This window comes from Quercus robur, chromosome 12 (assembly GCF_932294415.1).
Source record: "Quercus robur chromosome 12, dhQueRobu3.1, whole genome shotgun sequence".
Classification (NCBI taxonomy): Eukaryota; Viridiplantae; Streptophyta; class Magnoliopsida; order Fagales; family Fagaceae; genus Quercus; species Quercus robur.
In genome coordinates this window covers 32,981,417-32,995,468 of record NC_065545.1, presented here as the reverse complement: position 1 = coordinate 32,995,468, position 14,052 = coordinate 32,981,417, and the positions used below count along the sequence as shown (strand labels likewise).

The window sequence follows — 14,052 nt, the reverse complement described above, 5'->3', positions numbered from 1 at the left end:
TTATTCATATGTATTTTCATTACAGAGTAATTTCTATATCTATGTATTTGTAATAAATTGTTAAAAACCATCAAATGTTGTGACAAAATAATCAATTAACCTTGTCTATAAATTGTTTTATCCTCTAACCACATACAAAAAAAAAAAAAAAAAAAAGTAAAATTATGCACTAAACTAAATTCTAAAATTTAGGCATCAAAATAATAGTTTTGTCATAAACAAGCTAGGACCAACGTTGGATGTATATCTAGGTGTGGGTTTGTCAAGGCAACAGGTACATAATGATTTGTCCGCAACCTAGAATACAAGGTTGGGGCAAGCTAAGATTGCTCATTGATGGATATAGAAGTAGTTAATGCAAGGTTAGATTTATAAGGGCATTATTGGGCCAGCTGGTCCAGACTTGTGATAGAAGAGGCACTTCAGTATATGTATATGTGTGTATATATATATTATAGAAATGTGAGATGGTAACAAGGGAAAATGGATGCAATAATGCTAGGACCACAAATTTTTTATTTTTTGGATAGAATTTCAACTTATGACGTCCGCTCTTGATGATAGCTCTTTATTATCAGACCAAGATACCAATCAGTTTTTTGTGTAGGCAGGTATTGAACCCCAGAGAATCCTACAACTCGAACTCTTTCTTCTAAACCTCTAAGCACTTTGTAAATGAGAATGTGCTAATTCATTTACAAGGTTCTTGACTCATGTGATAAGTCGTAAGCGATAGAGTTGAAGACCCACATTTACTTCATTGCTCGCAACTCACCACAGCAGGACAAAAGTTGTGAATTTAACTTTGGTTCTAAGCTTTTTTTTTTTCTTTTTTTCTTTCTTAACTGAAAAGCTCCAAGGAAGACAGCTAAATGTTTTCCACCGACTCACGGACGGTATAATAAGGTTAACTTTAATGGGGCTCTGAGTTATTAAAAGAAATGGGTGCTAAGAGTAAATATGTTTGAAAATGCTATATTCTAGTTTTTATTTTTATTTATTTTTTAATATTTTTAAATGGATAACATTGCAACAAAAGAAAGAGGTTTTTGAGAGAGAGAGAGAGAACAAAAGAAAGAGGCTACAATGTATGTATCCAATTCAATCATACGTATAAAGAAACAAATTTAGAGCATATTTAGTATGAGGCGATGGTTCTTATAATGATATGCTTATTTATATGAAATAACTATTTGATCATTTTATTAGATTTTCATTATATAGAATAATTATTCATTAAGGACATCTACTCCTTAAATTGAAGAATAGTTATTCATTTCTAAAAAAAGATGCAATAGCTATTTTTTAACACACATAATAATTTTAGAAATTAGGGTATATTCCGCACATTAAGTATAGACTATGTTATAAATAATAATCCTTTTTTTTGGAAAAGAGTTAGGAATAATAATCTTTATTACTAGGAATAGAAAATGATGCATTTGGAAAGTTTGCATTTTTTTGAAAATGTATTAATTTTAAAAATTGTTAAATGCATTAAAGAATAACATTTACAATCATTTTCTTAAAAAAAATATAGAAATAAATAACTATTCCTCATAATAAATATGCAACCAAATAACTCAATAAATCTCTTAATGCATACCAAATGTGCATGATAATAAAAATAGTTATAGTCTCTCTCTCTCTCTTTTTGTTTAATCTCATTTTAAGTATTGAAATAAAATTTGGCTGTTTTGATTGGGGGGAAAAAGAAAACAATGTCATACACTTGAATTTATGATGTATACCTTATAATAATTATTCTTTGTTTAAATTAAAATACCAATTAATAATTTTTAATGAAAACGAGATTTGAACTCACTCATATTCTATTTCAACAACAAAGACTTCACCAAACTGAAACCCACCACAACAACAGAATGTTAAATTTGATTTACGTGTACAAGGACCTGATAGAGAGATTCGTTGATGTTCCAATTAAGACACATACATGATACAACGAATACCAACCACGTTCCCAAAATAAAAACTCTTCTTATTAAAACGAAGAAACACCGCAAATGCTAGATTTCTATTTTGATTCTTTTGTCATCAAAATACACGCCGCCCATTACGGTAAACAAATGCACTGCTGCTCATGCTACATTAAACTCGTAATGTACTAACTAAACTTTTTCACTAATTCCACCTCAAAAATCTCGCTAATTCCAGCAAACTTTTTCCTTCAACTCCAAACCGTTTTTGACAATTAACACCAAGAGTGGAAGCAGTAAAACCGTAACAGTACAACAAAGAAATCGCATGCACAATTCCACGTATACGTTCGCCCACATATCTGGCGCTAAAACAAAAAATAAATATAAATAAAAATAAAAAGATTAAAGAAAACGCACACAGAGAAATTTTTTTTTTAAAAATTAATTAAATAAACTAAAATTAAGAACGAAGCTCCTGGTGGGTGCGAAATTGAGGGCTCTCCACTGCCAAAACTCAAAACTCTCTCTCTCTTTTTCTTGGTATTTCTTTGCAGTTACTCCTATCGATCTGTAAGTTGATTTGGGTTTTCATTTTTTTATTTAGTTATTTTTTTAACACAAATGTATTAAATTCAAGCCGAAATTTGCAAAATTTTGGTGTATCTTGCTTGATTTACGGTTCTGGGATTTGAACGGGCTCAAAACCCTAGATCTTGCTCGTTAAAGGGTTAGGTTTTGGGGAAGAGTGATTTCGAGGTAAAGTTCTGCCTTTTGGTTTCGGATCTCGAGGGTTTTTGTAACGTTTCAGCTCGGAATTCGAGTTTTTGTGGGGGGGAAAAGTTTGGGGGGTAATTTGGGCTGAGTTGTGTGAATTTTTGGGTGGGATAGAGAAGGATCCGTGAAGAGTTAGGGTAAAAATGGCTTCGAATCCTCCTTTTCATGTGGAGGATCAGACGGACGAGGATTTCTTCGATAAATTGGTCGACGATGAGTTCGGGCCCACCACTACTACCGCCGGATCGAACCCTAAGTTGAGCGAAGAAATTGATCCTAAGTTCGCTGAGGGAAGCGATTCCGACGAGGCGAAAGCGTTTGCGAATCTGAGCATTAGCGAGGCTGGAAATCAATTGGACGAGTCGGTTCGCGGCGGTGGCGGCAGCGGCGAAGGCGGTGATGATAATAGCGGCTTTGGTTTCAAAGAAACAAAAGAAGAAAAGGATTGTGTGGATGGCGGTGCAGGTGCAGAGTCGTTGGGTGCTCACGTGAAAGAGAGGGATTCGTTGGTTTCAGCCAATTCGATTGGGTGTGATAGTGTAGTAGGATCCAGCAATGATGGGATTGGATCCGAATTCGCTTCGGATTCGACTGTGAGCAAGAGCAGTGGATCCGGCGGGTCTGGGGTTAAGGAGATTGGGTGGAATTCGTTCCACGCAGATTTGGCCCCTCAAAATGGGAGTCACGGGTTTGGATCGTATTCAGATTTTTTCAGTGAATTGGATGGTACTTCCGGTGATTTCCCAGGGAATGTCGGTGGAAATTTGAATAGTGAGGCGAATATAGTAACTGGCAATGAAGGATTTGTAGCTGATGGTGTGAATAATTCGGTTAGTTATGCGAATTATCAAGAGGGTCAGGGTCAGGGTCAGGTTTATGGCGCAACGGTGGAACAAAGTTCAAATGTGCAGGATTTGAGTAGTAGTCAGTATTGGGAGAATGCCTATCCGGGGTGGAAGTATGACACGAATACTGGGAAATGGTATCAAGTGGGCGGTGATGATGGTAACACGAATGTTCAGACCAGTGAGTGGAGTGCTGTTGCTGATGGGAATACGGAGATTCCTCATATGCAGCAACCTGCTCAGTCTGTTGTGGGAACTGCGACTGATACTGGCATGCCTGGGAGTGTGTCTGATTGGAATCAGGTTTCACAAGGGAATAACGGGACTGAGAGTGTATCTAACTGGAATCAGGTTTCGCAAGTGAATAATGGGACTGAGAGCGTGTCTAACTGGAATCAGGTTTCACAAGTGAATAATGGATACCCAGAACATATGGTTTTTGATCCTCAGTATCCCGGTTGGTATTATGACACAATCGCACAAGAATGGCGCACATTGGATACTTATACTTCGTCAATTCAATCAACAGCTCAGACCCCTGATCAGCAGCAGCATCAAAACGGGTTTGTGTCAACTGGTAGTTTTAATCAGATTAATAATGGCTTATATGGTGAGTATGGGCAGGCTGACAATTATAGGTCACAGGGTTTTGGTAGCCAAGGCCAAGATGGAAGCTGGGCTGGGGCATATGGTAATAATCATCAGCAGGAATTGAATTCGTGGCAAGCTGAAACTGTTCCAAGGAGTGAGGGTTTTACAACTTTGGGTGGAAACCAGCATTTTGATAGTTCTTATGTGAACAATGATCAACAGAAGTCCTTCAATTCTTTTGGACCAGTTTCATCTTACAATAGAGCAAGTCAGAGTCATGGGGAGGCTAATGGGAATGTTCAATTTAAAAGCTCTGTCCCTGGTGGGAACTTTAGTCAGCAGTTTAGTCCGGCAAATCTGAAGCTTAATGAGCAAACACAATTCTCGGGTGATTACTTTGGCAGTCAACCTGTAAATTTTTCCCAGCAATCATTTGAGAGTGTCCATCAGACTTCTTATGCTTCCAATGTTGGAAGATCATCTGCTGGGCGTCCTCCACATGCCCTGGTAACGTTTGGCTTTGGTGGAAAACTCCTTGTAATGAAGAATAGTAATAGTTCACTCAGTAGCTCGTCATTCGGAAGCCAGGTTCGGCCTTGGAATCTTCTCTTAGTTTTCTTGAATGCTTCATTTGGTTGCCAAAAGACTGAGATAAAGAAAGAGGAATATATTTCTGAAAATTGCCCTATGTTTTTATAATGTGCCCCCATTCCCCTTTCTGCATGGTATGTTGTCATGGTGTCCTAGAAGATTTTTTAAAAATGTTTAAATTAAGTCAAATTGTTGTTTAATCGCTGTTTAAAACTTTGTTGTGTAAATAATTTTGCTTTATAAATTCCAAAATATATGTTACATTCTCTTAGGGACATAACCAAAAGGAGCATGTTAATATTGATATCATGAAAGGGCTAATCACCTTTGTTTGCCTTATGTGCAGGATCCGGTAGGAAGCTCACTTTCTGTTCTGAACTTGATGGAAGTTGTCTTAGGAAACGCTGATGCTTCAAGCCTTGGATCAGGTGCCTCCAATTATTTTCATGCTTTGTGCCAACAATCATTTCCTGGTCCATTGGTTGGTGGGAGTGTTGGAGGTAAAGAGTTGAACAAATGGATAGACGAGAGGATTACAAGCTGTGAATTACCCAACATGGATTATAGAAAAGGCGAAGCATTGAGGTTGCTTCTATCTTTGCTTAAGATAGCTTGTCAACATTATGGAAAACTTCGATCTGCTTTTGGTGCTGACTCCGTTTTGAGGGTAAATTACATTTTTTTTCTTTGAGATTGTTTTTTATCTAATAAGAAAATTTTAATATCTATTGTGTATCTACATGTAGTAGGACAATCATGATAGCTGTGATAAAGTCTTATTGCACCTGTGCTTCATAGCTAGCAAGGTCCTTCAAGATTGACCAATGACCCACAAACTTACAACTTTGCATCTGTTTTGTTAAAAATTGTTTGTGACATGGCCTTTGGCAATTCATATTCTTGGTAACCCATTTGATGTTAAAACCTGAATTGCCCTCCATGAGCTAGTACTTATATGTTTGCTTTAAACTATAGTATGCAAGTGCCCCATTGTTACATTCTCCAAAAAAAGTACCCTATTGTTATGGTTCATTACATCACTCTGATAAAAGCATTGTCAATAAGCCTATAGAGTACGGACATAATCTCACTCCATAGCCCCCTTTCCTTTTTATTTCTTTTAATGGCATGATGTAGCTCCAAAAGCTGAGGTTTGAAGCCCATTTAATGTGGACATACAAAAAAGCTTGCATTTTCTTTCTTTCTGTTGTGATTATCTTTTCATTGCTACCGACATGATTGTTAGAGAGAAGACTAGGGATAAGGCCCTAGTCACTACATAGGGCCAAGTAGCGTAAAAGGGATTTTGTCAACAATGGACAACCCCATTTAGATCAGATGAAGGCTTTATTGAGTTGAGTTCATATTGTGTAATCAGAAAAAGATTGAGCTGAAAAGAAGAGTGATTGATTCAGATTTTAGGGGCTTTTAGGCATTATTGAGGAAAATTATTGTTCAATGCAATAAGGTAAGAGGGTACTTGAAAGTATGTATATCAAACTGCTGGGATTTCTTAATGATGTTCCTGTGCCATGTGATGCTTTCAGAAGTGGGAATGGTTATTTGTTGCTGCACTTTTAGAAGAATGATTTTAACTTGATTTTCTTGCTATTTTGATAATTCTTTTTAATTGGCTTTGCCTCCCTGGTCATATTTTCCGTAATGGGTTGTCACTTTTCTTCTTCCTGATGGTATACTTTATGAAAATTTCGGGGTGTCATAGATATGGCATTTGGTAATCTTTTGCCTTTGTATTCTAAATAGGATAGTGATTCTCCAGAAGCAGCAGTTGCTAAACTTTTTGCATCTGCTAAGAGGAACAGCACGCAATTCAGTGAGTATGGTGCTCTTAGCCACTGCTTGCAGAATTTGCCTTCTGAAGGACAAATACGTGTATGTGATAAAATGCTCTGCTTTTCTCCCTACTTTTTTTTTCCTTTGCCAGTTTCATTGTTTTGTAATAGATGGTGTATTTTGTAGGCAACCGCTTCTGAGGTACAAAATCTTCTGGTTTCTGGTAGAAAGAAAGAGGCTTTACAATGTGCACAAGAAGGTCAATTGTGGGGACCCGCACTTGTTCTTGCTTCACAACTTGGTGATCAGGTTTGTTGCCCCTTTCAGCCTATCTAGATACTTGCATTCATGAGGTAGACATTAGGTTTATACTGTGCTAACCTTGTCTCACCTCTCTCTTTTTTGGTTTTGATTATGGCTTGGACCAATGCAGTTCTATGTTGACACTGTGAAGCAAATGGCACTTCACCAGCTAGTTGCAGGATCACCTCTAAGGACTTTATGCCTGCTAATTGCAGGGCAACCAGCTGATGTGTTTTATTCCGATTCCACAACCGACAGCAGTCTTCCAGGTGCTGTTAATATGCCTCAACAGCCTGCACAGGTGATATATTAATTTAAGAACTGTTTATTTTAATACATTGGTGCCATATTATGCTTGGTACTGCCTTTAACTTAACAAATAATTATGTACTTAAGTAAAAACATGTTAATAAAAGGAAACCAACACCATAGCAAGGTAGAGGTTCCCCCTATAATGGACAAAACTATAAAAGAGAAAAGGGTTTTTTGGATCACTTTGATATTCCTGTTGCATTTTGTTTCTCTGACACAACCATATAGGTATTGCTCAAGCTAGTAGGATGTATAAATAAGCTTTGCCCAAAATATCATGTTTTAGGATTCCTAGAGCTCAAACCTTTGATCCAGCTGATATCCTGTCATCTCTAAATTTTGCCAAATTCTTCTGTTGGCATCTCTGACTTATAAGGTCAGCCTATTCTTTTTCCTGGTCAAACTACAGATTGGGGCCAATTGTATGCTAGATGACTGGGAGGAAAATTTGGCTGTAATAACTGCAAACAGAACAAAGGATGATGAACTTGTAATTATTCATCTTGGTGATTGCCTTTGGAAGGAAAGAAGTGAGGTACTTTATGAAGTTTGTTAATTTATATTGTTAATTTTATTTTTTATTGTTAATTTTTTCTTACTCCTGAAGACCTAAGATGAATCCTATTTTAGATTACTGCTGCACACATCTGCTATTTAATTGCGGAAGCAAACTTTGAGCCATACTCAGACACTGCTAGGCTCTGTCTAATTGGAGCAGATCACTGGAAACTTCCTCGAACCTACGTTAGTCCAGAAGCTATTCAGGTGCTTTTAGATTCCAGTTAGCTCTCATAAAATGTTTTCATGGCTCAATGGTTATTGGTTACTTATCACCCCCCACCCAAAGAAAAAAAAATTCCTGCTCATGGTTGTCACCATGTTTAAATTTTGTAATTGTCGTTCTCTGACATGCTCTGTTTCTTGGAGTTTCTTGGAGACTGCAGGGTTCAAACTTATCTCTTTTGGAGCTATATTTTATTATGTTAATCTTTAACTTTCCTGGAGATTGCAGGGTTCAGAAGACTCATTTGGATCATTATTATATTATATTATGTAAATGCGTGTAATACTTTGAAGTACCTGGTAGTTTACTCTTTTTTTGTATTTTTTTTTAAAGCAACAGCCATGTTTCTGTTTCACCCTTAGTATTTTGTTTTTTCTTTGAAGTGACCTAAGCTCAATGTTCTGTGCTTGTCAACCTCGGTGTCTTTTTCATTTTGTCAACCAAATTATCCCCTTACATCAGTCATTTTAATAAATGATGCTTTACAACTGACTCATACTGAATAGACGTGATGGCTATTTGGACAGAGGACCGAGTTATATGAATATTCGAAGGTGCTTGGAAACTCTCAGTTTATCTTGCTACCTTTTCAGCCATACAAGCTCATTTATGCACACATGCTAGTTGAAGTGGGGAAGGTTTCAGACTCACTGAAGTAAGTAAAAATTGTTGCAAGTTGATGTTTCATGCAATTTTTGTCTTCAGTTTTCTTAACATGGTGTGGTTAGTTCAGATACTGTCAAGCGGTATTGAAGTCTCTGAAGACTGGTCGAGCACCCGAAGTAGAAACATGGAAACAGTTAGTATTATCTCTTGAAGAGAGGATCAGAACTCACCAACAGGTACTTCGTCTATTATTTGTGTCTCGTGATTTTTAAGCTGCAAGTGCTGATCCATCCAAATTAACATTCTATGTGCAGGGTGGATACAGTGCAAATTCGGCTCCTGGAAAATTAGTGGGCAAATTACTTAACTTTTTTGATAGTACAGCACATCGTGTTGTTGGGGGTCTTCCACCACCTGCGCCAACATTACAAGGAGGTGCTCCTGGTAATGGACATTATAATCAGCCAACTGGCCCCAGGGTATCAAGTAGTCAATCAACAATGGCCATGTCATCGTTAATGCCTTCTGCATCAATGGAGCCCATAAGTGATTGGATGGCTGATGGTAGTAGAATGACAATGGCTAATAGAAGCGTTTCAGAGCCAGACTTTGGTAGAACTCCAAGACAGGTATATAGTATTTTCCAGAATTGGAAAATGAAAACCCACGTTTGTAGGTACAGTTTGTTGTGTGTATTATTGGTTATATCAAATTTATGAGATCATACTGACTTACTATAGGATCAGGTTGATTCATCAAAAGGAATGGCATCACCAAATGAACAAGGCAAAGCTTCAGTCTCAGGGGGGGCATCACGCTTTCCTCGTTTTAATTTTGGCTCACAGTTACTACAAAAGACTGTGGGGCTAGTTTTAAGGCCACGCCCTGGCAAACAGGTAGTTTCTTCAAAATGTCAATTTTTTGGTCTCCGTGATTTTTCTCATTTTCAATTTTTTATTGAGGAAAAATATGGTTAATGTTTCTCACTCTTAATACCTCCTTTTAAATGATTTTTATTTTGCTTTGCTGCTAAAGGCTAAATTGGGTGAAACGAACAAATTCTATTATGATGAAAAGCTGAAGAGATGGGTAGAGGAAGGCGTTGAAGCCCCAGCTGAAGAAACTGCCTTGCCACCCCCTCCAACAACTACAGCCTTCCAGAATGGCATGTCAGATTACAATTTGAAATCTGCATTACAGAAAGAAGGGACTCCAAACAATGGGAGCCCAGAATATAAAACTCCTCCTTCAGAACATTCATCAGGAATTCCACCTATTCCATCCAGCTCAAATCAATTCTCATCTCGTGGAAGGATGGGTGTTCGGGCAAGGTAACTTCGATAGATTTTTATTTGTTCTAAAAATATTAGGCTAACTTGATGACTAAATTTAGAGGAGTTCAACCCTGTTATAAGTTATGATAAGAATGGCTGAATCAAGCGAAGATGGAGCTGTATTGGTTTTTTATTTAATAGGCAACTTGAAAAAGTAAATAATGACCGATTGACTTAGGGTCTGTTTGGATACCGCTTATTTTGCTGAAACTGAAAACTTATTACTAAAAGTACTGTAGATAAAGGTAAAAGTTAGCTGAAATAGTACAGTGGAGCCCATGAATAGTAGCAAAAATAAGCTGAATAGTGAAATAATTTTCATTTTTCATTAGTATCCAAATGGAGGTTTAGCAGCTCTCTTTAACTTTTTTGGAATCTCAGGTTTGTAATAAATTTTGCTAGGTTTATGAACACCTCTCAAGTACAGCCCCATCTGAAAGCTCATTACCTTTCCTCCATTTTTCCTGCAACCAAATAGAGATTACAAATTAGTCTTGTAAAACTATATTGATGGGCTTTTGGCAGGTATGTGGACACCTTCAACCAAGGTGGTGGAAAGCCTGCAAACTTGTTCCAGTCACCTTCTGTTCCATCTGTTAAGCCTCCTATTGCTCCCAATGCAAAATTATTTATTCCCACCCCAGCATCACTTGGTGATCCGACAATGGAGGCTATAGCAGAAAATGGGCAAGAAGAAACTTCAACTAATGTAGATCGTGCGACATCCATTGCAAATGACTCATTCCAGTCTCCTATACATTCATCATCAATGACCGTGCAGAGGTTCCCAAGCATGGATAACATCCCATACATGGGAGATTTGACAAATGGCAATGGCAATGGCTCCCTCCCTCCTCACTCACGAAGAACAGCCTCATGGGGTGGAAGCCACACCACTCCATTCAGTCCTCCAAAACCGGCTGAAATAAAACCTCTAGGGGAGGCATTGGGCATGCCCCCATCATCATTTATGCCTAATGAGCCTTCTTTGATGCGAATGCAAAACGGTGGCAGTTTTGGGGACCTTCATGAAGTGGAACTTTGAGATAAATTAGTGATGATGTAAATATCAAAGTTTTGTTCTCTGTGATCAATAGAATACTAGGGAACCTGCTCCTGCATCTCTGAAAAGTGCAAAATGGTGGTATTTGCCCGAAGCCAAGTCCGCACACAGAAGAAACAAAAAATGTTCTCCAACTTCCCTATCCTACCATATGATGAAATGTAGTTGGCACGGTTTTCTATACTTTTAAGCCTAAAATTTATTTCAATGCTCTGGAAGAGGCTTCAGGAGCTGGTGTTTTTATTATAAAGCGAAGAGAGCCTCTGTTGGCACCATTGTACAGTTCATTTGTTCATTTATTGAAAAACATAAAGTCCCTTTGTATAGGTATAGCATCAAAAGATCTTCTCAAGGGGAAAAAGATAAGTGTATCGAATTGCAAAAAATAAGGTGTTTTGCTTGTTATTTTGTATTGGTTATTATGCTTTATAAAATTAAAATCCAAAGTTGATGTTGAAATTTTTTATTGGTTATTATGGTGTTGTAACAACATTCAGAACTTTTAGTGTGCATTTGGATTAGGATGAAAAATTAAAATTATTTTACCATTCAATTTATTTTTGCTACTATTCATGGGTTTCACTGCACTCTTTGATACTTTTCATGGGTCGAATTGTACTATTTTAACTAACTTTTACCTTTATTTACAGTACTTTCAGTAATAAGTTTTCAATTTCAGCAAAATAAACGGTATTCAAACACACCCTTGGTCTAAAGTACATCATAGCCACTGCTTATTTGATAATTTCATCTTAAATCATGAGCTTCTGTAAACTGGCTTGATTATTAAGGATCTCAATATCACTTTAGTATGATCAAGTAACATCTTTGTTGGACAGAATTGGGATGGTATGGGATTTGTTAGACATTCAGCCGAAGGGGGGTTGGGGGTTGGGTGGGGGGGGGGGGGGGGGGGGATTTTGATTAGACAATAGGCCCAAATAAGCTGCAAGGCCCACGCATGGTTGTCCAACCCAAACTGGGACCTAATGCATCCGTTTGAATCGAAACCCGCTCGATCCGAGCAATGTGGCAATTGACAGCGAGTTTGTGTCTTCAACACCTGACATTGGTAGGTTGAGTAGCGAGTTTCATTGTCTTAGACCCAAGTGGATCGATCTAGCTAAAAACCTTGTTGTTCTCCTCCTCCCTGTGCCATGACCTATTTTCTTCTACAATTCTACTTATGCTGCCAATTTTTACAGATCTAGTAAAATCTTTATGAGATTTGGTGGAGATCTTGACAAATTTGTCAAGATCTTCGCTTGATTTGGTAGAGATCTCAACAAATCTGTTGAAATCTCCACCAGAACTGATGAGATTAAACTTTCAACCATTTATACATCTTGTTGACCACCGACCTTGCCTGAGATGACTTCAATCGAATCGTTTAGAGGATTTATAGTCAAGCAACTCAAATGGCAATCAATTTTGATTAAACCAACTGTTAACGGTGGATTTGGAATTTCAAAACGCGAAACTATCAAGTCAAGTGATGGGTTCACCCCAAACCCAATCTGACATGACCCTTAGACACCCCTAGCCCTATGCAATTGTGGATGATAGATTAATGACTCTTGTGCAAAAGTAGAAAGGTATTGACTTATTACTACTGAAGAGGCAAAAGATAGCCATCTGAGGGGTTTAGTGAGAGTATAGAAGGGAACTATCTCCTCAACTATCTGATTGGCAACAGTGGCATTAAGGAGTGGGGAGTTAAAAGAAAACTATTTTTTTTACAAAAATACACTTTCCATCCTATAACTTTGATCAATTGTCATTTTAGCCCATTGACTTTGATATCACGGTCATTTTAATTCCTTTGTCCATGGGTGTTTGTTGAGGGCCATTTGTGAGAATTCAGGTGGAAAGAAAGAAAGCCCAATAACAAGTGCAACAAAGAATTGACAAAGTAGACAGCAAAACCATTAGGCCCAAGCGGCAGGAATAATGGATCACAGGTCCAAGAAATAAACAAATGAATCTTGAAGAGGCAAGTGGACTCAAAGAAGCTCGGAAAGAGAGAAATAGCATCCCATGGGCAGTGTATGAGGTAGAAAAGCAAGAAAAGGCCGCTGCAGGCCCAAAGTAATGCAAACTAAGAAAGTAAAGGGTTTATGGCAGGCCCATAAACCCCAAGGATGAGAATAAGGTTATTGGGCCAGGGAAGCCCAATGAAGTTAGTAAAAAGCCCATGGAAATGTAGAATTAGCAAAAGGGCCGAGGAAGCCCAAAGAAAGAAAACGGGCTGAGGATGCCCAAGGGAAAGCCAAAAGGGACATAGGAGCCCATAAATAAAAGCAAACCAGTGGCTATGCCAAGCTACTGAGAGAATGAATAAACAACTGGCCTAAAAAAGGCCCAGCAGGAATAACATAATGACATTGTAAGAAATAAGGGAAACCAAGGAATGGGGCCAAAGAAATGTAAGACCCATCATGATATAAAGCCCAGCTCCTGAGAGGAGCAGGAAAACAAAAGGCAGCCCACACAAAAGGTCAAGAAACACGGACGACGAGCCTCCAGACCACGGCAGACGAATGGGCAACAGACAAGTTTTGGACACATATGGAATGAAGGCACGCACAAGGCCTAGGCACCACCAGCCTGTACCCAGCCAATACAGAGTATGATGAGGTTGGGGGGTCAGAGAATCAAAGGGAATGGTTTGGTGGTGGGGAGAGGGGAAAAATCTATTTTGAAGGTTCTGGCTCAGGCTCTTTCGGGGAGGTGTCCTGCTGGGATGGCTTACTACCCAAAAGAAGCAAGCTGAGTTAGAACCATTAGGTGCATGCCATGAGGGATAAGGAGAGAGAAATAACCCAGACCGTAGCAAGAAAGGGTGCCACGGCAGACTAACAAACAAAATACTCTTCCTTGTCTGGCGATGGAAGGGCGACATACAGACGAAATAGTGATGGTTGGCCAGTACACCCAGACTAGACAAAGGGAGTTAAGGGTTAAAACAGTAAAATCGAGTCACGGCAGGCACTATAAAAGGAGGGTCTTGCCGTGAATAGAAAAAGGCGACGGGAACTTTGATTAAGAAATAGAAAACTTAAAAGAAATAGAAAACTTAAAAGAAATAGCAAAGAAAACGAAGTGAGAAGAAAGA

General features: G+C 38.3%; 1 protein-coding gene across 2 annotated transcripts; it reads left to right on the top strand.

The window, feature by feature from the left end:
• The first annotated feature begins 2,384 nt into the window (after window positions 1-2,384).
• Window positions 2,385-11,410, top strand: LOC126709625 (protein transport protein SEC16B homolog). Of its 2 annotated transcripts, none has more exons than XM_050409931.1 (13): window positions 2,385-4,738; window positions 5,088-5,408; window positions 6,506-6,634; window positions 6,722-6,844; window positions 6,969-7,139; window positions 7,560-7,685; window positions 7,781-7,915; window positions 8,462-8,589; window positions 8,668-8,776; window positions 8,855-9,169; window positions 9,281-9,436; window positions 9,576-9,871; window positions 10,400-11,410. In XM_050409931.1, the coding sequence occupies exons 1-13, from the start codon at window positions 2,858-2,860 to the stop codon at window positions 10,917-10,919; spliced, it is 4,410 nt and encodes a 1,469-aa protein (XP_050265888.1). In that variant the 5' UTR covers window positions 2,385-2,857; the 3' UTR covers window positions 10,920-11,410. The 2 variants fall into 2 exon arrangements, with proteins under 2 accessions (XP_050265888.1, XP_050265890.1); XM_050409933.1 differs by having other exon boundaries at window positions 2,386-4,738; window positions 9,287-9,436.
• Window positions 11,411-14,052: the final 2,642 nt, after the last annotated feature.